The 25,229-nt window shown below is 37.5% G+C and overlaps 1 protein-coding gene across 2 annotated transcripts in view; it reads right to left on the bottom strand.

The window, feature by feature from the left end:
- Nucleotides 1-25,229, bottom strand: part of DDAH1 (dimethylarginine dimethylaminohydrolase 1) — a 145,219-nt gene that overhangs the window by 38,799 nt on the left and 81,191 nt on the right. For both annotated transcript variants that reach the window (XM_020877224.2, XM_070467815.1), the window contains exon 2: nucleotides 2,122-2,221. In XM_020877224.2, the coding sequence (XP_020732883.1) occupies nucleotides 2,122-2,221 (100 nt within the window). The remainder of the gene's footprint in view (nucleotides 1-2,121; nucleotides 2,222-25,229) is intronic.

Genomic DNA, 25,229 nt, shown 5'->3' with positions numbered 1-25,229 from the left:
GTGGAACTAGAGTTGGAAGTTGCTTTCCTTCTGTCCATTTCCTGATCAATTATTAACGAAGCTCTGAGTCACAGAAGGAAGGGGACACAGAGCACATGGGAAGTGCTCCAGATTTTGTCTCTTAATCAGCTCTGCACAATCGAAAAACTGAGTGGTGATGGTTCTACAATGTTGTGAATGTAATTAATGCCACTTGAATTATACACTGAAAAATGGTCAGAATAGCACATTTTAGGTTAAATATATTTTACTACAATTTTAAGGAAGCAAAAAAGTTGAGAGGTAGGAATAGAAGGTAGGACCACACATTAGGTATGAATGAGAGGCCAAGCAGATAAAGATCTTAATATTACAACACTATCTCTGTTTTCAATAACATAACTTTTAAGATATTAAGCACTGAATATTATCAAAACAAAGCTTACAGATAGTGTCCAAGGCAAGCCTCATTGCTCAGGACTTAATTAGAAGTTGTGGGAAAAACAACAGGCTTGAGATGCTTTGACAAGTGGAAGAGGCTCCTAAGCCTTGTTGTAACAATGAGAAGATTTTAGGGAATCTGTTCAGCTCAGCTGTTGAGGTAACTAAATGGCTGTGAACACAGCTTGTTTTAAATCATTCTTCAAATAGTATCTGTACCTGCTTACAACAAGTTATTTATTCTATGGCTATGTTCTGGTAAAAAAGAGTTTTATTGTAACGAAGTGTGATTTACACATCTAGCTTATCACAAAAGCCCGTTTTCTAAGAGAAATGGGCTGTTGTTCTGAGCTGCTAAAAAGAATGAAAAGTGCCATCAATGGGAGACACAAAGAATATTCTAAGTGGAACTTACTAGGCAGATTCAAAGAATGCCTGAGTCGGCTTGGATGCAACTGGAGCTGAGAATGCAGCGTAGGCCTCTCTGACCCCTTGCTCTGTGTTCTTAGAGCTCAATGAGTATGCCCAACAAACCCCGGAGACAGGGCCATTGCCTCTGACAGTGGTAGCACAGGTCGTGCAGGCCACAACTTCTGGGGAGGGCTCTTCACAAACCTGTGAGAAAAATGCACCCCCTGAGGCTCAGTGACAGGGGCCCCACCCGCAGGTATGCGACACCAAGCAGGGAACTGCGCAAGGCTTCTGGTGAAACTCCTCCTCCTCCAGGAACATTAACTACATCAAAATGTAAGTTATAGGAAACATTATTGTTATATTAAAATGAAAATGACTATAGTGTTTTCTATACACATGGGACTTGATATAAAATCCACATCAGCTAAAATTTTAGACTTCCAAGAATCTCCAGGCTTCCAGGGGGCCACATGGGACCACATCCCCAGATCTCTGGGGACCAGCTTCTGCTGTTAGGGCTACATCTGTGAAACAGATATTTATTCTTTGAAAAGTAGGGGAAAACAAACTCTCATTATCAATGAAAAATTATTATTGATGTCTTGTTGATCAATATAGCTAGCATGACTCTGGGGACTCAGATTTTAGCACATGACTTTTACAAAAACAATAATAATATGATCATAAAGAGCATAAATGCTAAAATTACCATTTCTGTAGTAGCTATGTTATACCCATTATAAAAGCTGATTCCAGTTAGATCAATAATAATATCAGCTATTTATATTTTGTTGAGTTCTGCTATTATTCATCTGGCATTAAGTCAAGCCAGTTTACACTGAAAATTATTTAAGTTTATCTTGCCATCTGGCAAGAAAATTATTTTTAAATGACAGACCTTGAATTAAGAATCTTTCAAATACAGACTGGATATACTGTCACACAATGCAAAACTATGCAACTCTTAAGCTAAAGTTATGGAAGAACATGGTAGATACAACCTATAAAATGATTTATATACACTGATAACATGTAAAATAAGCAACTATGTGCATACAAAAGTACTAAAGGTACTTTAATATTCAATAAAAAAGTATTCAATAACCTAGATATTGAAATGATTATCTTTGAATGAAAGGTCATTTCTTGTTTTCTTTCTTTTGTGCTTCTCTGTATTTTCCAAATTACTTTTACTTTGGTTATTAATAAAAACATATAATTAAGCAAGGGGATATAGAAAAGGTATTAGAAATATTTTTAAATAAGAAAAAGTAAATACAACTCTACCTGTGAATAAGACATCTCCACCATCTAAAGTTGCATTTTCATCTTTCATCTCTACTATGTTGAGCTGAAGTTTTTCTAGTGCTTCTTTCATCATGTCAACCTGTTGAAAATAAAATGATTCAGATTAATATTCTTACCATTTTCTAATAAGAAAACCAGTCATCTAAAACTTCAGATCACTGAATTATGCTCCCACATGCACACAAAGACATACACACAAGCATATTCTCATGAATATATAAAGTGAAAGTGAAGTTGCTCAGTCGTGTCAGACTCTTTGCGACCCCATGGACTGTAGCCTACCAGGCTCCTCCATCCATGGAATTTTCCAGGCAGAGTACTGGAGTGGGTTGCCATTTTCTTCTCCAGGGATCTCCCTGACCCAGGGATCAAACCCGGGTCTCCCACATTGCAGCCAGACACCTTAGCAGCTGAGCCACCAGGGAAGCTCTTGAGTATGTAAGTGTTGTATATGTTGAACCAGCCATGATCATTTGCAAGAGAAGAAATTATCTGTTAGAAACTGTCTATTTCGTCCCCTTCTAGTCTCAAATCAAGTCAATATTAGGATCTCTCTCTTTTTTGTCTACTGGAATTGATTGCTTAGAGGACATTGTTGTAAGTGTGACTACTTAGGGTACAGGAGTTGAAAAATGTGGGAGACAGAATACTTAACCCAGCTACACTTGCCAGAAAAGTACAAGATTTAATTTTAAATCTTAAGTCAGTCAGGAAGAATTGCACACACAGAATAATATGTGGAAGGAATATCAATGACAATAACAAATAACTTGAAATCTCAGCCCACTGGACTGTTACTGTTTTCTATTCAAATATTTGCTAAAATATCAGAACATCTAAGGCTTCTCTGTAAATCTGAACTGTTATTTAAATTTTAACCTAGGTCTCTATAGGTGATTAATAAATACAATAATTGTAATCAAACCAAAGAATATCAGAAAATGAATTTCAGAGACTTCCTATGACTTCAGGGATCAGTCTAAAGCACAGAGATATTCCGGGCTGGACTAGGGAGCACTTATAGTAAGGTTTACTTTAATACAAGAGTAAAATATAAGGCATAACAAATGCCCTTTGAAGCTCACAATTTAAGTCCTTCCAACAGTTCAACAAAACAATTTAAATATTTTGAAGTCTGTCTAACTTTTAACATGGTAAAGACATACATTAAGAAGACATGAATAGGGACCAAGGGGAAAACAGGACATCACGTGACACTGGGAAAAGCAAAAGTTCTCCCAAAATACAGCATGCCCAGTACACGTCGTGAATCGTCAATGAAGAGTTTAGGACACATAAATACAGCAGAGTAACTTCTAAAGTAATAAAAACATGGACATACTTTAACAGAAAGCCTGACATTCATGCAGTCAGAAAAAAATTAAAGAAAATACAAAATAAAATAAATATATCACTCATCTTTGTCCTGGAACTCATGTAAAAATTCCACAAACTATAGAGTGACTCAGAACAATAAAAAATTATTTCCATGGATGAAATGGTCTTCGTGTAACAAATATATCTAGTGATTTCTTTTAACACCAGGCTTTCCTATGTAACAGGAAGTAGAATCATTGCTATAGCATAAGAAAGAAGCAAACTAATATTTACCATGACTTGTTGGGCTACAGTGAACCCAGGAAAACACACAACTGTTTTCTTCCGGCATCTGCCTCTGTGTCCATGGAAAATTCACTGAGTTTGAAGAAATCATGAGAATTGAGCTACTGTTACCTCTGGTTTCTATTACGAATGCCACTGCTTCCCTTATAAGCTGACCTTTCAAAGACTACTAGGAATTCAGCAATAACAAGTATTTTTGATCTGAAAAGTAATATGTAATATTTCAATTCAGGAACTTTATTCAATTCTTAAATAAGAGTTTAAAGAGACAGAAGTAGGGAGGCTAATAGATACCAGTTTCAGGAATACTGCACTTTTAAGTCCTATATCTTTCAAATTAAAGTTTTTAGAGGATAAAATGCATGTGGTTTCTTAAAAGTTAAACAGTTGCACCAACACAAAAAAAGTTTTGTGTAAGGACTTAAAAAAAAATTCAGTCATATCTATACACACAAAGTCATTAAGATAGGTCCATACCATAAACACAACTGATACTATTACTTTCAGAGTTAAGGGTGTGGACAAGTTAAGCAATGTTTTAAACATTAAGTAAACAGTTTGAGAATTGCAGGACAGTACAGCATCGGATGGGCAATGCTAACCCCAGTGAAATTTCTGGAGAAGAAAACCAGAGGCTCAACTCCATTTAGGACTGCACACTCTTGGCACAGGGGTTCCATGAAGCAGACAAATTTGACTGCAAACAAAACCCAGAGTTGCCCTGACACATGGCTCATAGCAAGCCAGTTATTCAGGTAGTTAGAACACTAAATATAATTATAGAAGTGGGATTTTTTGTGGAAAAGGTCCAAACCATGAGCCTTCAAGAAACGGCCCAGTCTATGGTTTCATGACTGTGTTTAATGTTGACATAATTAAATTTCAAGAGGAAAAAAAAAAAAGACCAAGCAACACCGCCTTTCACTGAGACAGTAAACTTTCAGAGTGGAAATTAGCATTACTCAGGATGGAGAGAAACTGTCAGAACAAACAGTATCAGTTCCAAAGGTTGAGTTGAATGGGTCACTTTAGCCCATGAAATTAGGAATAAAAATGGAAAATTAGAGAAACAACCTTAATTTAAACTTAACTAGCTTATTTTCATACTTGATCCTAAAAAATTTATAAGAACTTCTTCCCCTTTCATTCTACATGCATTCTACATACAATGTTGTGTCGGTCTCTGCCATACAGCACAAACCAGCCATAATTATACATATATCAACTCCCTCTTGAGTCACCCCCCAACTCCCCCATCTTTTTTTTTTTTTAAGTTTATATTCTCGTTTCTTTTTGCCCCATCTTTTCTCCTCCCACCCTTTGTGACAGATTTCTTTCCTGGCCACAGGGGGTTCAGGCCACACTTGCTACTTCCGATCATACAAACCACATGTCTTTCAAGAGCAGGTACTATTTGAGGTGGGGCTTCCCAGGTAGCTCAGTGGGAAACAATCTGCCTACCAGTGCAGAAGACACATGAGACATGGATTTGATCCCTGGGTGGGGAAGATCCACTGGAAGAGGAAATGTCAACTCACTCCAGTATTCTTGCCTAGGAAATCCCATGGACGGAGGAGCCTGGTGTGCTGCATGTAGCCCATGGGGTCACAAAGAGTCAGACACGACTGAACATGCACTATTTGAGGTAATTCTCTTTCCTTTCTTCTTCCCTCACTCCCTTTCTTTTCTGGAGTATAAATGTTAAAAAATGTAGAGTTCTTGGGTTACACATTCACAATCACTCCTCACTCCTGGGTTATGATCCAGGGCATAGGGTTAAAATCCCAGTTCTGCAACTTACTAGCCAGGTGACCTTAAGTTGTTTAACTTTTGAGCCTCAGTTTTCTCATCTTTAAAATGGGTGGCTAGTCATAATAGTGGCAACTTCCTAGGCTCTTCCTCAACATTAAATACATGCAAACAGCATGTGATAATTGCTCAATAATACTAGATATGACTTTCGCTATTTTGATGAAAACCAGCCTGCGTGGACCCAGTGACAAACACTTGTACTATGAAACTGATCTCCAAGAGAAAAGCTGTTGCTTTCTCTTACATTTGGATGAGTTTCTTGTGTTTTACCACCCTATGACAGATCCCATCTGCTTTCTAGTGAATTAAAATTAGTCTTTTCTGCAAAGCCAATGTAAAGTCAGGGCACAAACATTGAGGACACATTTAAATTTAAATCAATCCAGTTTGATTTCATTCCAGCTTCTGGAAGTTGCCAGGCTATGTGGTAGATTTCTTATATAATCTCTGCTTTGAAATAGCCCTCTGGAGGTACACGAGGCGGGAAGTGGGCTTGTCCTGTAAGATGTTCCACAGCACTCAAAAGAGTGTCAGCCACGATGGTACAGAATGATTACAGTTATTGAAGCCATTACACTCAAAAGGGCTTGTCTAAAGAATTTCATCTCCTTTCTAACGCCTGGTCTCCTTTTCTTACCTTTTCTGTTCTACTCTCTTCTGACTTTCTTTAATGGCTCTCATTTCTGTTCCCTCATTTGTCCTGTCATGTTCACATCATCATCCTGCCTTCTCATTGCATTCCTTTTGGGTTCTCACGGTGATGGCAAGAAGTGAGGATTTGAATACAGGCTGTATCATATACTGAGCTAACCTGATGGCTCCGTGGGTAAACAATCCCCCTGTAGTGCAGGAGACACAGGAGATGTGGGTTCGATTCCTGGGTCAGGAATATCTCCTGGAGAAGAAATGGCAACCCATTCCAGTATTCTCACCTGGAACATCCCATGGACAGAGGAGCTTTGTGGGCTACAACCCAAAGGGTTGAAAAGAGTCGGCCACGACTGATGACAAAGCACAGTACTCTTTCACTTATTAGCAATATGACTTGGGATGAGTTAACGTCTCTGACCCCAAGTTTTTAATTGACTAGTGGGATAATGTGTTCTCTCTAATGGTGATTATGTGAGTAACAAACTAGTATACAGCCAGTGCCAAGTTCAGCACCTGACACATTGTGCACAAAACCAGTAGTTGGTATCATTATTATTTTGCCCTAAATTAACTTAGTACTTTGGATTCTGGCTCTCTTCCAAAAAAAATAAAAATAAAACATACAATTTTCATTATGAAATAAAACATTCTGATCCTAACTCTCCTTTTCTTCTTGCGAAATTCACCCAAACACAAAATACCAAAACAAAAAAAAGAACTTTACACATTTTTATTAGCAAGTTGTATTCTAGAATAGTTTGCAACACACCATAGTTAGTTGCAATACTCTTTATTTAGAGGCCAATGTTTTGGATAGTTAGCCCTATCCAACGTTGTCTTTGATGCATATTTTCAACAACGTTCACTGTGAATGTTTCCTACCTTCCCTTCGGATGCTGTGACTGTGCTCATGAGGCCTGATAACCATTCTGTGCTGCGCTCCATTAAGAACTGCACCGCTGTTTGCCAAGCCACTTTCCTTTAGCTGCTTCTGCTCAATGGGCTGCCAGATGTTCTGACTACAAATGAGGCCCTTGGCATTGGCCTGTCTGCAGCTGACAGGTCTCAGTCACCTACAGTTCTGCCCTGTGATGGGAGCAGAGCTGTCAACACCATTACTACTAGGTTTTCAGTGCCCATCCATTTAAATGTTCTGAATCCCTTTGAACTCATCATATTATGGGAACTTTAAAATTATCCTGCCATCCTGGTCTAGCTCTGAAGAACCGAATAGCAGCAACATAATTTTGTTAGTAGTGAAATGGTTTCATTTTCTCAGCTTGTCACTGACTTTGTTTTGCTGTTCAATGTTAAGTGTGACTGCTGAGGAAGTCACTCAAGAAGCAGATGTGATGTCTTCGGCTCGTCATGACACAGCTGGCTTGGAACTTGCATCAAAGCTATACTGTGTTGTCCTTGGTCACACAAAAACCTTCATTTGTTTACGCCACCTTCATGTTCTTTGTTAATCAGTACATCTTCAGCCACTGTGGCCACCTGAACTAGCATATTTGGGTGATTTTGTAACAATACTTAACGTCCGTATCATGCTTTCACATGTATTTTCTCATTTGATCAACATTTCAAGTTCAATAAACACTTAGCGGATGTCAACTTAAAAAAAAAAAAAAACAGCTTGCAAAGATTAAAAAACCTCACAAAACTATAGTTTTTGTCCCTAGGAAATTAGCTATCCAGTGGGGAAGATGTACCTTATGAATGTATAATGACAGTAAGATGGAATATTTGTTGTGATGTTCAGAATAACTCCAAAGGTAGGAAGGTTACACAATGATATACCCATTTTACATACGAGTAAACCGAGGCTAAGGGAGGCTGACTGACTTGAGTCAAGCTTCCTGAGCCCATGCCCATATTCATGGTCATCTGCACTGCACTGTGTGATCACGATTCTACTGAGGTCTTATCATAGAGTGCAGCTCACACTGGAACTGGAGCTCATGTCTTCTCTTTTCCAACTCTGTACATTTAAGTCTACTCTGGATTCCATGATCTCTTCACATCAGAGATGGATGACATTTCTGTATGTTAGGGCCCTAGGATGCTAAGGTGTGAGGTAATAAATAACATGAATAGGATTATAAACCATGGCAGGAATGTTCACCAAGGATGCAAGGATGGCCAGCATTTTAATTGCCACCCTTCAACTTTGGGATGCCTTAGGTTTATTCAGTGGTTTATCCCTCAACTTTTCCACATGTACTAATGAAATTACTAAAGTTAACCAAAACCACCACCACCAACAACAAAAAAAGATCAAAAAGGAGTTTAATATACTAAATGATTCAAACTTAAAAATTTCTAAATAAAAACATATTGAAATTCTCTTCTACATTCTAATTTTAGGGCAAAGATCTTAGGAAGAATTTAGTTAGCAATAATAATAGCAAACATCCACACAGTCTTCCCATGTGCCACACACTCTACTAAGAACTCATACTGAATTTACAGAGTTGACTCATTGGAAAAGACCCTGATGCTGGGAGGGATTGGGGGCAGGAGGAGAAGGGGACGACAGAGGATGAGACACCTGGATGACATCATCGACTCCATGGACATGAGTTTGAATAAACTCAGGGAGTTGGTGAGGGACAGGGAGGCCTGGCGTGCTGCGATTCATGGGGTCGCAAAGAGTCAGACAAGACTGAGTGACTGAACTGAACTGAACTGAACCTTTCTAATCCAGTGAAACAGAGTAGTAACAGTGTTTCTGTTTTACAGATGAGAAAGCCAAGGCAAAGTTGTGACTTGCCCAGGGTCTTAGAGCAGCGGAGCTGAAATCTGACCTTAGAGAGCTTTACACTGAAGTTTGTGTTCTTTCCTATATGATTCGTCATTAACAAAAAGACAGTTTAGCTAACCACTGTGCATTTAAATAAAAACTAATGTTAGAAGTGACTGTGAGAATCTATAATATTCATAAAAACATATTGTGCTGTGTATGCTTATTTACTCAGTAATGTCCAACTCTTTGTGACCCCATGGACTGTACCCTGCCAGGCTTCTCTGTCCATGGGAATTCTTCAGGCAAGAATACTGGGTGCCATTTCCTCCTCTAGGGGATCCTCCTAACCCAGGGATCAAACCTCGGTCTCCTGCATTGCAGGCAGAACATATATTCACTTAAATCTATTTTTTAAAAAAAAAATTGTGGACGAAGATATTCTGGAGGAAGGCAGGGACAGAGGTACAACTTTCTAGCAATGTGAACTTTGGTTTTGATTTCTAAAGATCCTGAATTTTGCTTTCCTAAGTGTATAACAACTAAGGCTAATGAATTTGAGGAGTCATTACTTCATCCTTCCAATTTCTAGATTAGATTATGAGAAATTAGTTGCAGAAAAATCTTTAAATAGTCAGCAATATCTTTTAACTACAGTGAGATTACAAGAGCATATGGACATGTGGATACACTGCAAACCAATTCAATCCATTTGGAGAGCTTCTGAGAAGGGTTTCTGCCACACTGGGAAGTATGGTAGGCTTCCCATAAAGAATTCCAAGATGGTACCCAAGACAGCCACCTCCTGATGTGTATGCCATGTGTAAACCTCTCCCTTTGAGTTTCGAAAGGACTTGCAGATATGGTGAGTTATCACTCCTGTGACTAAGTTACATTTCACAGCGCAGGTAAAGATATTTTGCAGATGTAGTCAAGGTCCTTAACCAGTTGACCTGAGTTCCTCAAAACAGAGATTATCTTGGATGGGCCAGGCCTAACCAGGTGAACCCTTAAAAGAGGGTTTAAAGGTCAGAGATGGAGGAAGTCAGAAATACGTTCTCTTACTGTTCTGAAGGAAAGCAAACAGCCGTGTTGGGAACTGCCTATGCAGGGGGCCTACAGGCGGCCTCTAGCAACTGACAGCAACTCCCAGTTGCTAACCAGCAAAAAGTCAGGGACCTTAGTCCTGCAATCCTGAGGAATTGAATTCTGTCAACAACAGAATTCTGAATTAGCCTAGAAGAAGACCTAAGCTCCAGGTGAGAATACAGTCCAGCTGACAACCAGGCACACTGTCCACAGACCTCCAACTTATAAATACTGTGAGATAATAAATGGTGTTCTTTTAATGCTATGTTTATGATAGCAATAGAAAACTACAGTGAGAATCCCAAATTTTTAAAAAATGTATTTAAAAAGGCTTAGATCTGAAGCAAAATGTTGAACTAAATGTTCATTTACAAGTTGTTCAGAATATGGTGTACTAGTTCTTAAAAGGGCTTTCCTCATAGCTCTGTCAGTAAAGAATCTGCCAGCAATGCAGGAAACCTGGGTTCAATTCCTGGGTCAGGAAGATCCCCTGGAGAAGGAAATGGCAATCCACTCCAGTATTCTTGCAATGTTCGGAAGAAATTCCCAAGAAAATGATTTAAATAAATTTAGGATTCCAGACCCATTAGTTTCCTTAATCCATTATTTTTTTAAAAAGATTCATTTATTTATTTATTTTTGGTTGTGCTGGGTCTTCACTTCCTTGTGGGGTTTTCTCTAGCAGGTGAGTGGGTGCTACTCTCTGGTTGTGGTCTGCAGGCTTCTCATTGTGGTGGCTTCTCTTGTTACGGGGCTTGAACACAAGCTTCAGTAGTTGCGGTTTGTGGGCTCAGTAGTTGGTGCTCCCCAGCTCTAGAGCACAGGCTCAGCAGTTGTGGCACATGGACTTAATTTCTCTGCGACATGTGGGATCTTCCCGGATCAGGGATTGAACCTATGTCTCCTGCATTGGCAGGTAAATTCGTTACCACTGTGCCACCAGGGAAGCTCTCCTTAATCTATCATTTACTGAAATCTTACACAATTAAATTTTTAAATGAAGAAACAAGTTGCAATTCCATTACAAATCTAATACATGCTCATAAAAATTAAAATGGTAAAAGTAAATATGTAAATAGCAATACAAAGCAAAACTGTGCCTTGGGCTATTCCAATCTTATTTTGTTTCATTTGTTCAGTAAATATTGAGTGTGTTTTGTGAGCTAGGCACCATGAGAGACAGTGGTCAGTGGCCATCAAAAACAGGACATGATCCTTGCTATCTAGTGCCCTTAGGGTAATACATGTTAAAGAGTTACACATTATGATAAGGGATATTGGAGGAAACAATTGTGTGCTTTGAGAAATAAGGGGGGGTACATGATTCAGTAGGTCAAGAAAGGTCACTCTGAGGAAGTAACATTTAAGCTAAGAAATCAAAATCGTAACAGCAATCTGTTACTGCTGGAGGGTCATCTGGAATTCTTTAGAAACAGAAAGGTTTCTGGATGATCCTTAGATTATAAACAGCTCAACTTTGTCTATGAAAAATTAAGGAAAGGCTTACTGTGTTAGGAAAATGGTCAGTAGAACTGAAAATTACTTAATACATTAAGATCTTCAAAACTTATCAGTCAAATAAATGTCATTAGTCCTGTGATTATTCTGGGAACTCATAATATTTATAAGATGTATGTGTGTGAAAGTTTTATAACCACCTAGTTCATGTCTCTCTTACTGAACCTTTGTAATAATATTATTAAATATCCACTGGCATTTTCCCCCCATTGATTTCTTAGATTTCTAAACTTACTGTTTATTTCCAGTGACAAATTCTAAAAATAACCAGGATATTTAACATCTTGGTTTCCATATTTGTAAGATGAGAGGGCAGAGCTTAAGAATGAGATCATTTCCAGCTCGAGATTTCTAACAGTTGTAGTCTCAAAACAATTTTTGGCATTCATAAATGTGACTCTAACTGTAATTCCATTTACCCCCTAGAGAGTTTACTGAAAACACCCCAGATGGTTATTTATGAGTAAAGTATTCTAGTATTTAATCAAATTCAATCAGAAGCAAGAGTCTGGGGACTTCCCTGGTGGTCCAATATTCAGGAGTCCAAGTTCCCACTGCAGGGGCAAGGTTCCATCCTGGTTGGGGAACTAAGAGCTCATAAGCTGCACAGCCAAGAAGAAGAAAGGCAAGAAGCTGGGTATATGGATACAGGGGAAAGATAAGACTGAACTAAAAGTGGATTGAAAGATCCTAGGATAGGAACCTCAGAGGTGAATGGAAGGATTCTGCTGCGGTGGGGAAAAACTATTCCTAGAAAATAAGATGTGTGTGTCTTAATGCTAACTTTTGATACTTATATTTTATTATTATTATTTTTAGTAACCCAAAGTACTGTTTTTTACCTGCCAACAGGGAGAATAATTATACTATGTAGAATAATGCCTTTCCTGTATAAAGACAGATGTCAGGCCTTGCTTTGATGTTAACTTCTGAGTGCTTGCTCATATCCATATAAAGTATAGGAGATTTCATCAACTTTGGGTTCATTCCTACCCAGTCCCCTGGATCAATCATGACCTGAAAAAGGAGGATTTAACAAGCTCCAGGTAAATGCTCTGGGATGTAATATTAACTCTTTCTTTATGCTTTGTGCCATTTAAGACTATATACCTAGGTACTGCTTTTTGATTCTTTTCCCTGGAGTCCTGTTCTAATAACTTATCCACGTCTCTTCCTATGAATAGGGTCTTTCTATATGTTCTTTCTAAAAATCTGAGGTTTGGTCCCACAAGCCAGCACTGTAGATGGGCCTTCCAGGTGCTCACTACATGCAAGTGATCCTTGTCATCTCTCTCCAAAACACAGAATAAGTATCATCAGGTCTGAGAAATCTATCTCTTAACTACTCATAACTCTGGCACTCTTACAAGTTAAATGCCACAGACCTAACTTTCATCATTAAGTAAAATTTATTAAGCTCTTTCTAAGTCCCAGGCATTGTGGTAAATGGTTTTACATAGATTATCTCAGTTAATTATGCCACATCCCTTCAGGTATCTCCTAGTCTCAGTCATGGCAGTTCCATCCCTCTTAGCAGGGACTGGTGCAAATGACCTACTTTTAGCCATGGCAGAGAAGTCTGTTGAGTTTCTGGAGACATAGAAAGAAACATAATCCCACTTCTTTCTGTATTGTACATTGTCCTGTATGGTACCTGGAACTGGACTGGTCTGACAACAGGATATCACCTAGCATGACAGGACAGAGAGACAGAAAGAGCCTGGATCCTTGATGACATTGTGAGCTGATGAATGGACCTGAAACTCCTGGAGTTCTGAAACATTCGATTCTTCATTTCCTTAATTTGATTTGAGTTTTCTTTTAGCTGCAGCTAAAAGAAACTCATTTGCTTATATAACAAAATTGATAAGCAGTAGCTAAAGAGTCCATAACAAGACAAAACTACAAAACTCATTAAATTCTGACATAGAAACTACTAATGGAAGAGTTTTCTCTCTCTAGGACTATGCCATGACTTGCCATTCAACAAATGACACAATATATAGATGCTATTGTAACCGATAGTACCCACTGTCTTGGCTGATAAGCATGTTGATCAAATGTCACTTATTACATGAAGACCACTCTGCTTATAGAAAACAGAAGATTATAAATAAGTTGTAAAGTGAAAAGTACCCCAGGAAGTATTACATTGCCTTAATCTGCAGAAAAAGCATAATTGTTATAGTTCCATATGTCAGAGTTGGAAGTTAATGGTCAGCACTCTCATCTCTGAACCAGGACTTAGGTCTGGAGGAATGTGAATAGGAAGGTTAGATAGAAATACAGAAAGAAACCCAGTGGGGTCAGAGTACACAGGACAAACAAAAATAACTCTGAAGAAAACTGGGCAAGATCCCTGTCATTATCTGGAGAGAACATGAAGACATAAGAGCAAAGTTCTAGATTTTCAAAGGCCCATGCATTAAGATATCACAGCAAGACAGTTTTTGGGAAGAAGGCTGGACACAACATGTAGTTTTTAAATGAAAAGCAAAGTAGGAGCTCTTGCTGGTCTTGTCTCTCTCTGATATAATGTACTCATTCAAGTGGTCCATTTCCCTGTTGATGATAATGACACAGTACATGTACTGAGTTTCTAAGAGTCACTGACACTCTGTCTGCAGAGAACAAATAAAAATATGATTTATCACCAAATACCAAAGGGAAATAAGTGTCAGCTACCAAAGGGCCTGCAAGATTTAGTATGTTAAAAACTAGAAAACTGACAAGTTTCTAAAATTTTAAACTAATTTTCCTGAAAGTTGAGAAGCATAAAAATTTTCTGTGCACACCATCCAAAATAAGCACCAGACATCAAGCTTGAAGTGCCCATAATTTTCTATGAATTCAGAGAAGTTGCATGTTGCCATTTATAAAGGCAAACAGACTGAAAGTATGAGAAATATTTTGTATGTCCAGTACACAATTCATACATTGTAGGTACTAAGCTGCCTCAGAAGCCTGCCAGCAGACCCCTGCTCCTGCCCCAGCTGCAAGCCCTGGCTGCATTAGATATGCCTTCGGTATGCTCCCATGCTCCTCGGGGCATTCTACTAACAAAAGATCTGGCCCCAGTAGACTTTCTATATCTTCACTGAAAGAACAGCTGAACAACTTTGAAAGTTACAGTAGACATGACTTCTAGAAATGTTATAACAAATTTACGCATAAGTTTAAAATATTCATTTTGTTTAACCAAGGCACAGTTGCAAGGTGGGGTAACTTCTTCTAGACAACTCTCACTCTTTCAAAGGTAAGCAGATTCACCTTTATTTCTAAAGACCCCAGAGTGAGGAGACTACCCCCTTGGTCTATTTGTCACAGTAATCATTAACTCTTCTCTTTACCTTCTCCAGTAAATTGATTCATTTATCAGTTGATTCAACAAGTACCTATTCAACATTTTAAAACACATCTGGCACTATTCTACGCCTTGAAAAATACATCAGTGAAAAGATAAAATCCTTGTGTGTATTCTGGCAGGGATATGGGGGGATCGACAAGAAATAACAAACAGAAAAATATTAGGTAGAGGTAGATACTATGCAAAGATTTAATTCTCTGGACATGATACATAAAATAAGTGGTAGTTACTATAGATTGGGAGGCTAAAAATACCTTTCTAAAAATGTGACATGCATACTGACATCTAAATGACCTAAAGGACCAACAATGAGAAGAATGTTCCAACAAAAAGCAATGCAAAGGCCCTTAGGTGGGAGCACGTGTGACTTATTCAAGAAACAGAACAGAACAGAAAGATAGTCAGTGTGGGACTATGAATAGGACAAGTATTATGAGCTGAAGTGGCTCCCTCCCAAATTCATGTGTTGAAGTCCTAATATCAGAATATGACTCTTTGAACACAGGGCCTTTAAAGAGGTAATTAAGTTAAACTGATTGGGGCTTACTAGGGCGAGCCCTAATCCAATATGACTGGTGTCCTTACATGGAGAGGAAACTAGAGCACAGATAGATACAGAGGGAGGATGCGATGAAGACACAGGGAAAAGGTGGCCACTTGCTTGTCAAGGAGAAGTCAACCCTGCTCATACCATAATCTCAGACTTCTAGCCTGCAAGCTTGTGAGAAAACGTGGTGGTGGCGGCTTAGTCACTAAGTCGTGTCTGACCCTTGCGACCCCAGGGACTGTAGCCCACCAGGCTCCTCTGTCCATGGGATTTCCCAGGCAAGAATACTGGAGGGGGTTGCCATTTCTTCCCGCAGGGGATCTTCCTGACCTAGGAATTGAACCTGTGTCTCCTGTAGTGCAAGCAGAGTCTTTGCCAATAAAGTTCTGTTATTTATACCATCTGGTCTATGGTACTTTGCTATTGTATTTCTAGAAAATGAATGCAGGAAGGTATTAGATATGCAGCAAGGGGGTATAGAATGGGACAGATCACATAGAACTTAGTAAACCAGCAAAAAGGATTGGAATTTTAAGTGTTATCAGAAGCCACTGGAAATTTGAGGAAGGGGGGTGACATGACTTCATTTACAAAGGTAATTCTGGCTAGCTGCTTTGTGGAAACTGGACTGCAAGGCAAGATGATACAGGGAAATTAGTTAAGAGACCGTTGTAGTAGACCAAGTGAAAGATAATGGTGGTTTGAACAAGGGTGATGATAGTGAAGAAAAAGAATAGTGGCTGGATTAGAGATAGTGTTTTTAAGGAGAGCTTACAAGACTTGCTGGTGGATTAGATGTAGGGGTGAAGGAAAGGAAAGAGTCAAGATCGACTCAGATTTTGGTCTTGATCAACTGGGTAAATGGTGGTAGGAATTTTTATATAGAGGAAACTGTAGAGAACAAGGGCAAGTTTGGGAGAAAATTCAAGTTTTCTTTTGGCCATGTTGAAATTGAAATGCCTTCTAGATATTCTAGATAGAGAGGACAACACAGTTGAATATATTAATCTAGACTTCTGCAGAGTAGTTGGAACTGGAAATAAGACTTGAAGTCAGTGACATAAAATCTAAAACTAAGGAACATGAGAACTACATCTCAAACTCCATCCTGCAGGAAATGAGGTGACAATTCCTCCTAACAACAGTATTCCAAGAAAGAGACTCCAAGAGATATTTAGATCCATTGCTGTTACAAGGTATGGTAGCTATTTGCTGCAATAGTTAAAAAAACCTCCCTCTGGCAGTAAAGCCCTGCTTTATGCATATTCATTATGATTACACAGAACCAGGATTAAAGGTCTGGAAACACATAAATGGATTGCAATGAACTTTCCAGATGTAGTAGGTATGTAAAGTCTTCAAGTGTTACTTTTTCTCAATTGCCTGTCCATTTTCTTGTTAAATTCAATTTTGTGGAAGCTACACAACATAGTAGTAGTATATGACTTTATTCATGCAGAAACCTTCAATTTTGAAATTATGATAACTTGAACAGACAAGGCAAAGTTCATTAAGCAAATAAATAGAGTATATAAGGCTATAAGAAGAACAACTTTCAAACATGGTTTAGATGAGTTAGTCTACACTGTATTTGCACTATAGCACCACGGACTGAATAAATGCTACTGTGCCAATTAAAATACATGTTTATTCCCTTATTCAACTAGATTTACTAAAATTCTTTCTTGATTGAGAGAAACCCTTCATTAGTAGATATGCAATGATTGCTGTATGTGCTAAAAACCAGTAAGGCTGCATTTTCTTTAAAAAATACTGTACTTACTAATTTTTTTAACCAATTGAAACAAGCTTTCTTCACAATTGGTGCAAGTTGGTGCTTTTTTGACTGCAGCACATTGCCCAGTGTTTGAACACACTATTCAGGATGGTTTTTGGAATGCTAGTTTTTTTTTTCCTTCTGAGTCTTGATTTTTGTGTGTGTGTGTTGTGATTTCAGCCTTCATTAAAGATGGCTGTGACAGGTTCCAGCAAGGATAACAGAGGAGATACTAATTCTTTGGATTCTGGGCTATAGTGTGGCAAATATTCACCCTTTATCATATGTTAAACATTTGCTTCTTTTGGAACCTATTTAAATCACATAAGTGAAAAGCCATCAGCTGAGTATCTGTATGCTTATGGACACTGAGTAAAGGCTTATTTCCCACAGTAGTTGTATGAAATTGCTAGCTTCAAGAAATTGTTCTTGTTTTTGATGGTTGTCCACATTCTAACATGATGGTAATAAAAATAGTGAGTAATTTCTCTTCTCCGTTATCAAATCTGGGCATCCTTAGCTGGACTGAGACTGGAACAGTCTGATAATATTTTCCTAACAGAAACATTCCAGTCAATGTTTTACCAAGGAAAACTAATTATTGTCTAGCTAATGAGTTTTGCCTTTTCCAAATTGCTTTAGAAAAATATGGTAATCTTCTTGCCCTTACAGTTTTTCTCCCTTTCCCCCTCAAAGGTTTATTTCTGCTTCTAATTTGTCACTAAGTATTAACTAAAATAAAACATTCATTTGAGGACTAGCTACTAGTTCCTTCCATAACACAGAAGGGACTTGGTTTTGAGTAATTCTCAAAGTACAATAACCTTAATACCATCAGATTCTCTTTTTATGAGGCAAAGCATGATGAAATTATATTCTCAGAAATGTCATTGTCCCTATTTATTGTTTTTTTCCTTGAATTGGAGCTGAACTGGCAAGGTTCCATTGTCTCTCAACCAGATTTATTATGGATCAGATGCATTCCATTTCACAACAGGAATGTGCTCATTATAAAATGTACAAAGCTTATAGTCTAACAAAGCATACACTTTGTTAGCCAAAAACCACTCTAACAGTGGGAATAGTTTGTCAAGTGTTCAGATGTATCTGAACTAAATTTAATATCATAGAAGCTGATGCTCAAATCTTGAAATCAATCTCTGTAAACACAGTAATGTTTATGCTTTCAAAACTAAACTGAATGCATTTTAGAATTATGCAAATATACTCCCTTAGTATTTCTTACCGACATTATATAGTTAGCCAGGTTTTCTTGTTGCTTCAGTTTCTTCCTGATAGTACCTCAGAGCCTCGAAAAGTAGATTAACTCTTTCAGGTCTTCAGAGCACAGTTTAACTTATCGCCTCATCAGTGATCAATGTTATTGAGTATTTGTGCAATGAATTGAAGAGCATCCTTATAAATAACCAAGGAAAAACTAAAAGATTCATTAAGAACAAGAAGAATGTGGATAAATTTAGCAGTTAAAAGACCAGTGAAAACTAGATTAAAACAAGTTTTAGAAGTATGATTGTCAATAAAGACTTAAAAATGTACAAAAATGAAAGAGCTATGATTGGTGAATAATGGTTGTTGTGTCACTAGTAGAAGAAGCTGAGGAATACTTAAACATTTAAAACTTCATCTACTACCAACAACTATAGTAATCATTGTCCATTCTGGCTCCCAAAGCAAATAGATTCAGATGTACATTTTCTATTATTCTAAACACCTCAAATTAATGTGACTCTAGGTAAGGAAGAGTGGGATGGTAGTAGCTATCTTGCAGGAGTCTTTTTGGCTTGGGTTATCAGCCCCGGGTTCATCTGTAGCTCACTCCAGCCAGGCTCTCACTTCTGGGGTCTTCTTGCTTCCTTGGGATATCCCTCCATATAGAACCTGAGGAAGACCCAGCACAGCTTTCGCTCCTGCATGACCCATTTCTAACCCATGCAAACACTTCTACAAGCTCTGGCAGTGAAATTATGACCAATGCAGTAGCACTCTTTGGGTTCCATATCTAAACAATTTGTTGCTCAGTTGCTGGCTCTCAAGATCACCTAGACTCCAGTCCATGGCATTTTCCTACCTGTGGGGAATATATATTAACTCTCTGAGGTGTCTCTGTAAAGCCTAATCTCTACAGACAAAGTGAAAAAGGTAGCACATCCAATCCCACACATTCATTGTAGAAAAATTAGAAAGTACAGATTCAGTTCAGTTCAGTTCAGTTGCTCAGTCATGTCCGACTCTCTGCGACCCCATGAACTGCAGAACGCCAGGCCTCCCTGTCCATCACCAACTCCCGGAATTTACTCAAACTCATGTCCATTGAGTTGGTGATGCCATCCAACCATCTCATCCTCTGTCATCCCCTTCTCCTCCTGCCCTCAATCTTAACAAGCATCAGGGTCTTTTCCAATGAGTCAGCTCTTCACATCAGGTGGCCAAAGTATTGGAGTTTCAACTTCAACATCAGTCCTTCCAATGAACACCCAGGACTGATCTCCTTTTGGATGGACTGGTTGGATCTCCTTGCAGTCCAAGGGACTCTTAAGAGTCTTCTCCAACACCACAGTTCAAAAGCATCAATTTTTCTGTACTCAGCATTCTTTATAGTCCAACTCTCACATCCATACATGACAACTGGAAAAACCATAGCTTTGACTAGACGGACCTTTCCTGACAAAGTAATGTCTCTGCTTTTTAGTATGCTGTCTAGATTGGTCATAATTTCCCTTTAGAAAGTACAAATAAGTAAAAATAAAACCATTAAAAATCTTTGTAACCCTCAAACCATGCATAGACATCACTGTTAATAATTTGGCACATAAACTCCCAGAATTTTCTACTAAATATGTTTATAAGAATATATTTTTGCTCATCTATAAAATTATACTATAATCACACACATCCCACATTTAAGAAAAATATGGGGCATTATTATAAGGTAATTTAAAAATACATTCACACTTTAAATTGAGATTGCTTTAAAGTGGACTTACTGAAAAACTCTCTTCTAAAAAGTCTTTTGTTCTTAGGTAATTCCAAATATAATAAATAAAGCTCCTTGCATTGAATTTCAGACTAATTCAAAACTTAACCCTAATCAAAGATTAAGATTTTTATGGTGGTAAGAAAATTTGCCTTTTTATACAGTTCATGGTTCTCTCACGGCAACAGGCGACTCATTGGAAAAGACCCTGAGACTGGGAAATATTCAAGGCAGAAGGAGAAGAGGGTGCCAGAGGATGAGATGGTAAGATGGCATCACCGAGTCAAAGGATATGAACTTGGGCAAACTCCGGGAGATGGTGAGGGACAGGGAGGCCTGCCGCATGTACTGCAGTCCATGGGGTTGCAAAGAGTCGGACACAACTTGGTAACTGAACAACACCAACAAAAGATAATTTGAGAGCAACTTTATAAAACATTTAAAGAAATGCTTCAGGATCAATTAGGATATGTGCTACAATTTGAGGATACAAAGTTATGTCAAAATTTGCAGTGTAGTTCTTTGAATTAATCTGATTAATCAGATAAGAGAAATTAAAAAATAGAAATATTTATTTGCCAAAAAATAATTTGTTCTGAGACATCAGTAAAGATTTTCTTCTGTGAAGATACAAAGTTTTAAGTTTTTGAACCACATGCTGGTTCAAGAATTCCAGACTCACAAGGATTGATTATTAACTGTTGGACAAAGAGAGATCCTCTGTTCCTTGTGGGTACATAGAACAGACCCAGAATGCACTTGGTGAATCCAATTCCTCATTATCTTGAAGACACCTGATATCCTATGATATCTGATGAAGCTGCCAACTCCTTGTCCATTCCAACTACATGCCATGTATCCCATCTTATGACTAAACAGGATTTAAAATTCATGAAGGTTGTTGAAAGCGCAACTGTCACATTCAACTCATTCCAAAGTGTATGGGAAAAAGAGCATAGCAGACATTTCAATTGAAGCCATTATTGTGCCTGAATAAACATATTCTATTAAATTGCTAATAAACCTACTAGATGTTGATCACATCAGCCATACAGTTGCATTCTTTTCCTTTATAACAACTCACCCAATTTCTTCTGTGCAGCATTACTCTTTCTGTGTCCTTTATTCCAAGGTTGCTGTGCATTAAAGCACTTATTCAGTAAGTTTGTAATCCAGTTTAGTATGCTGTTAACAGAATTCTTTAAAGAAGATCATGGAAAAGGAAAATCAAACTTATTTTTGGATCAGTGACCAATTTTAAAGGAAACACATACTAAACTAGTTTAAAGGAAAAGGTCAGGATCCATGAGGTATTAAGGAAAAAGAAAAGAAAAAACAGTCATTTCCACAATTTTCCAACATTCCTTAAAAATAAAAACAAGCTTAAGTACGGAATGGCAGGGTCCTACTTCCCCTATGCTAATGGTGGTGAACAGTACTGCCTTTCATAGGAAACTAGAAAGCAAAGGTTTTTCCTCAACACCAGGGAAGTTTTGGCATCTCTTCCCTTCATTTATTCTGGGGTGCAAATTAAACCCTATAAATCTTGAGTTAGTCTCTCAAAACAAATAATAATACACAATGGATTAAGTGCTCTAAAGTTTGCTTTTTATTAGCATAACTAATTAACTGTCTCTCAATTACAAATGATATATTAAGCCACTGCGGTATTAGTATTAAATACTGAAAATATGTGAGGCTGACTATATAACCCATAGAATTAGGCATTTTTTTAAAAAGAACTAATACACTATCTATACTGTCTACCTGATGACTGACTTAGTTAAATAGTTTATTTTCTATTTAAAGATCAATTGAAAATGTATGATGGTAAAAACTAATGTTAAGGGAACAAATGCTTTAATTTTAAAATTCTTTAATCAAATAGGAAGCAATTGTTTTTGTGTGTTTTTTTAATTTGGTATATCCAAGTAAAAGCCTTAGAAGAAAGTACAGGTCTCCCCACACTTTGGTACCAAAATGTTGTCTCTAACCAGTCAGGTTTTCAATGGATAGAGTTGAGGCAGTATTTCTTTCCATAGAGCAACTAGTTTAAAATAACCTGCCAATGTAATCAAAATGCATTTTTTTCCCCTATCAGCAAAGTCAAGCTGAATAAAAGTAAAATCCACTTTCTGGATTATTTTATGATCATCAAAATATTTGTGTCTATCTTTTTAGAGTGACTAAGATTAGGTGTAGTGAAAGAATTTTTCCTGCAGCTTCCCTGTGACACACCTTAGTGAGAACAGATAAAAATCAATTCGAAATCATGCATAAGCCATAGTAGAGAAGAAATAAATGTTAAAACAACAATAATATCACTCAACAAAAATAAAAATGAATAATAGCCCAATATAAAAAGCTGTGAAATTACAGTAATTTCACAATCCATCAGAAATAGCAAAACACAGTTACCTATAACAAATATTTTTTGATCATTCTATAGATGTCAAAGCTAGGTGCAGATAAACATGTTGGCAAATTTCTGGACTGGATAATTTAATGAAAAGAAGCTAGAAAGGATATATAACTCACAGAATCAAGGGATATTAAGATCAGAAGAGATCTTAGCAGTCACATGGATCAGGGGACCAAATCCTACTAGGTTTAGGTAACTTAACCCATTTACAGAGACAAAAGCATGACTAGAACCCAAGGGCCCTTATTTATAGCATAGTGAAATGCCTGACTCAGTAGAAATGTTTTCAAGACAAAGTCAATGATAAGGCTACTAATAAAAATTGTTTCTTAGTTTAAAATTAATAAATATCTTATTGATTACATATATAGAGACATTTAAATTGTCTTAGACTCAAGTACAGATAACCAGATTTTATCTAAAGTTTTCACATTGTCTAGGATTTCACTTTTCATGGCATCAAATGAGGAAGTATTTGCTATCTGATGAAACCAAAGACCACAGAATAAATGTGGCTTGGTGCTGGAAGACAAGTGTGAGGACTATAGTCCTATGTAACATTATGCAGGCAGTAACATTTTTCAAGGTTTTCACATAATGTAGAGTTAATGGTCCAGGTATTTTTCAATTTTTTGAACTGATAAAAAATTGAAAATCAAAGATATTCATAGTGTCTGTCAAATTTCCCTAAAAGGTTCTTTAATAAAGTACAATCTCTCTCTCTCTGCCCCTGTCTGCCTCTCTCTTTCATGCATACACACATACACACACTCACACACAAACACACACGTGTGCATACATTTAAGCAGGATTTTTGAGTAGTCTGTTTGAAGACTGGATATTTGGCTTCCAGAGTTGATAACTTCTCTTCCTCTTCATTAATATATTTAAAGATTGCATACATAAAAAAACTGGAAAATACAAAATATAAACTGACACAGTTTTTGTATTTGATTTCTAACTTCTGATAGCTGAATATTTTGAAAATATATCTAAAGGAATACAAAACATGTGGCATAAGAAGAAGGCATTCAGCATGAATATGAGGTAGTAAAGTAGTTGGACTGATTTTTACAGGTAACTTATTGGACTCCATCCTATCATTTCAAAAATAGCCTGCATATTGCAATTTATAAAAAACATAAGTTAAAAATGATTTTGTTCAGTACATATGGGTGGGTGTCAGATTCTGGAAACCACAAAGGGGTAAAAGAAGTTAATGAGGGAGAATGATTTCTCCCTTGTTAAAGGCAAAGTGTTACAACACTTTGTAAACTTTTAAGAAAGAGTACTTTGGTATCTTCTCTTCTTCTTAAAGGCTGCTTTCTCATAACCTTTTCTCCAAATATGACAAATGCAAACCTTAGCTTTATGTATTTAGCATGTCCGCTTTAATAAAACTTTCTAGTAGCCTAATGGGAAGAGGATTGTATCTGTTCTAGATGGATTACCAAAAAACAATAAATTAGTACTCTGTCTATGGAGCCTGTGATTTTTTTTAACAAGTAAAAACTCTGGCAAATGAAACACCCTATTCTTGTAAATGAAGTAAACATTCAGACAGCTAGTCTGTGACTTCACTAAGCCAAACATAAGAGGAAAAGAACCATACAGTTATCTGAGACTGAAGAAAATTTATAGTGACAAGTAAACAGAAAAAAGCCACTAGAATAATCCACAATTAAAATTCTAAATAAAAAAGTTTTTTTTTTACCTTTACCACATTTAAATTTCCTAATGTACTTTAAATACAAAACCTGCTTTAGGCAGGACACACAGGTATGTGTTAAATGTCATTGGCTGCTCCATTGTCTGTAAATAAATTATTTCCATTATGGTTTATCTGCAATAAATTTTGCTTTCTACCTCAACACAATCATACAATGGTATTAATAACAGCTATAATGAAACTTATAAAGAATTATCCAATCCCACGTTTTCACAGATGGACAGACTGAGGTCCAGTTGAATTCCCAAAGTCACAAGCTGGTTATCAGAGCTGTACCTTCTGTCTCCCAGAGCAGTGGGCAGGGCATCATGTTGTTGGCACTGTATGCCCATCAACAACAGTGGCTGCAATAGCAGGATTCAATGATGGTGCCCTTCTGAGTACTCCTCCTAGATGACTTTATACTCAAACATCATAAAAATCCATGAGTATATGCTATTTTCACCACCATTCTACAGAAAAGGAAATGGAGGCACTGAGAGCTTAAGTAACTTTTGCAAGAGTCTTCCTCCAGAGTCACAGCAGACTCTTGCTCTTAACTATTACACTACTGTTGAATCTTGTTTTTTCTCGTTCCCTTTATTCAGCACACTCTAACGGAACTCATCTTTCCTTTAACTGCTGCTGCTAAGTCGCTTCAGTCGTGTCCGACTCTGTGCGATCCCATAGACAGCAGCCCACCAGGCTCCCCCATCCCTGGGATTCCCCAGGCAAGAACACTGGAGTGGGTTGCCACTTCCTTCTCCAATGCATGAAAGTGAAAAGTGAAAGAGAAGTCGTTCAGTCGTATCCAACTCTTAGTGACCCCATGGAC

This window comes from Odocoileus virginianus, chromosome 5, assembly GCF_023699985.2.
Source record: "Odocoileus virginianus isolate 20LAN1187 ecotype Illinois chromosome 5, Ovbor_1.2, whole genome shotgun sequence".
NCBI classification, from domain to species: Eukaryota; Metazoa; Chordata; class Mammalia; order Artiodactyla; family Cervidae; genus Odocoileus; species Odocoileus virginianus.
This window is presented reverse-complemented; position numbering and strand designations above follow the sequence as displayed.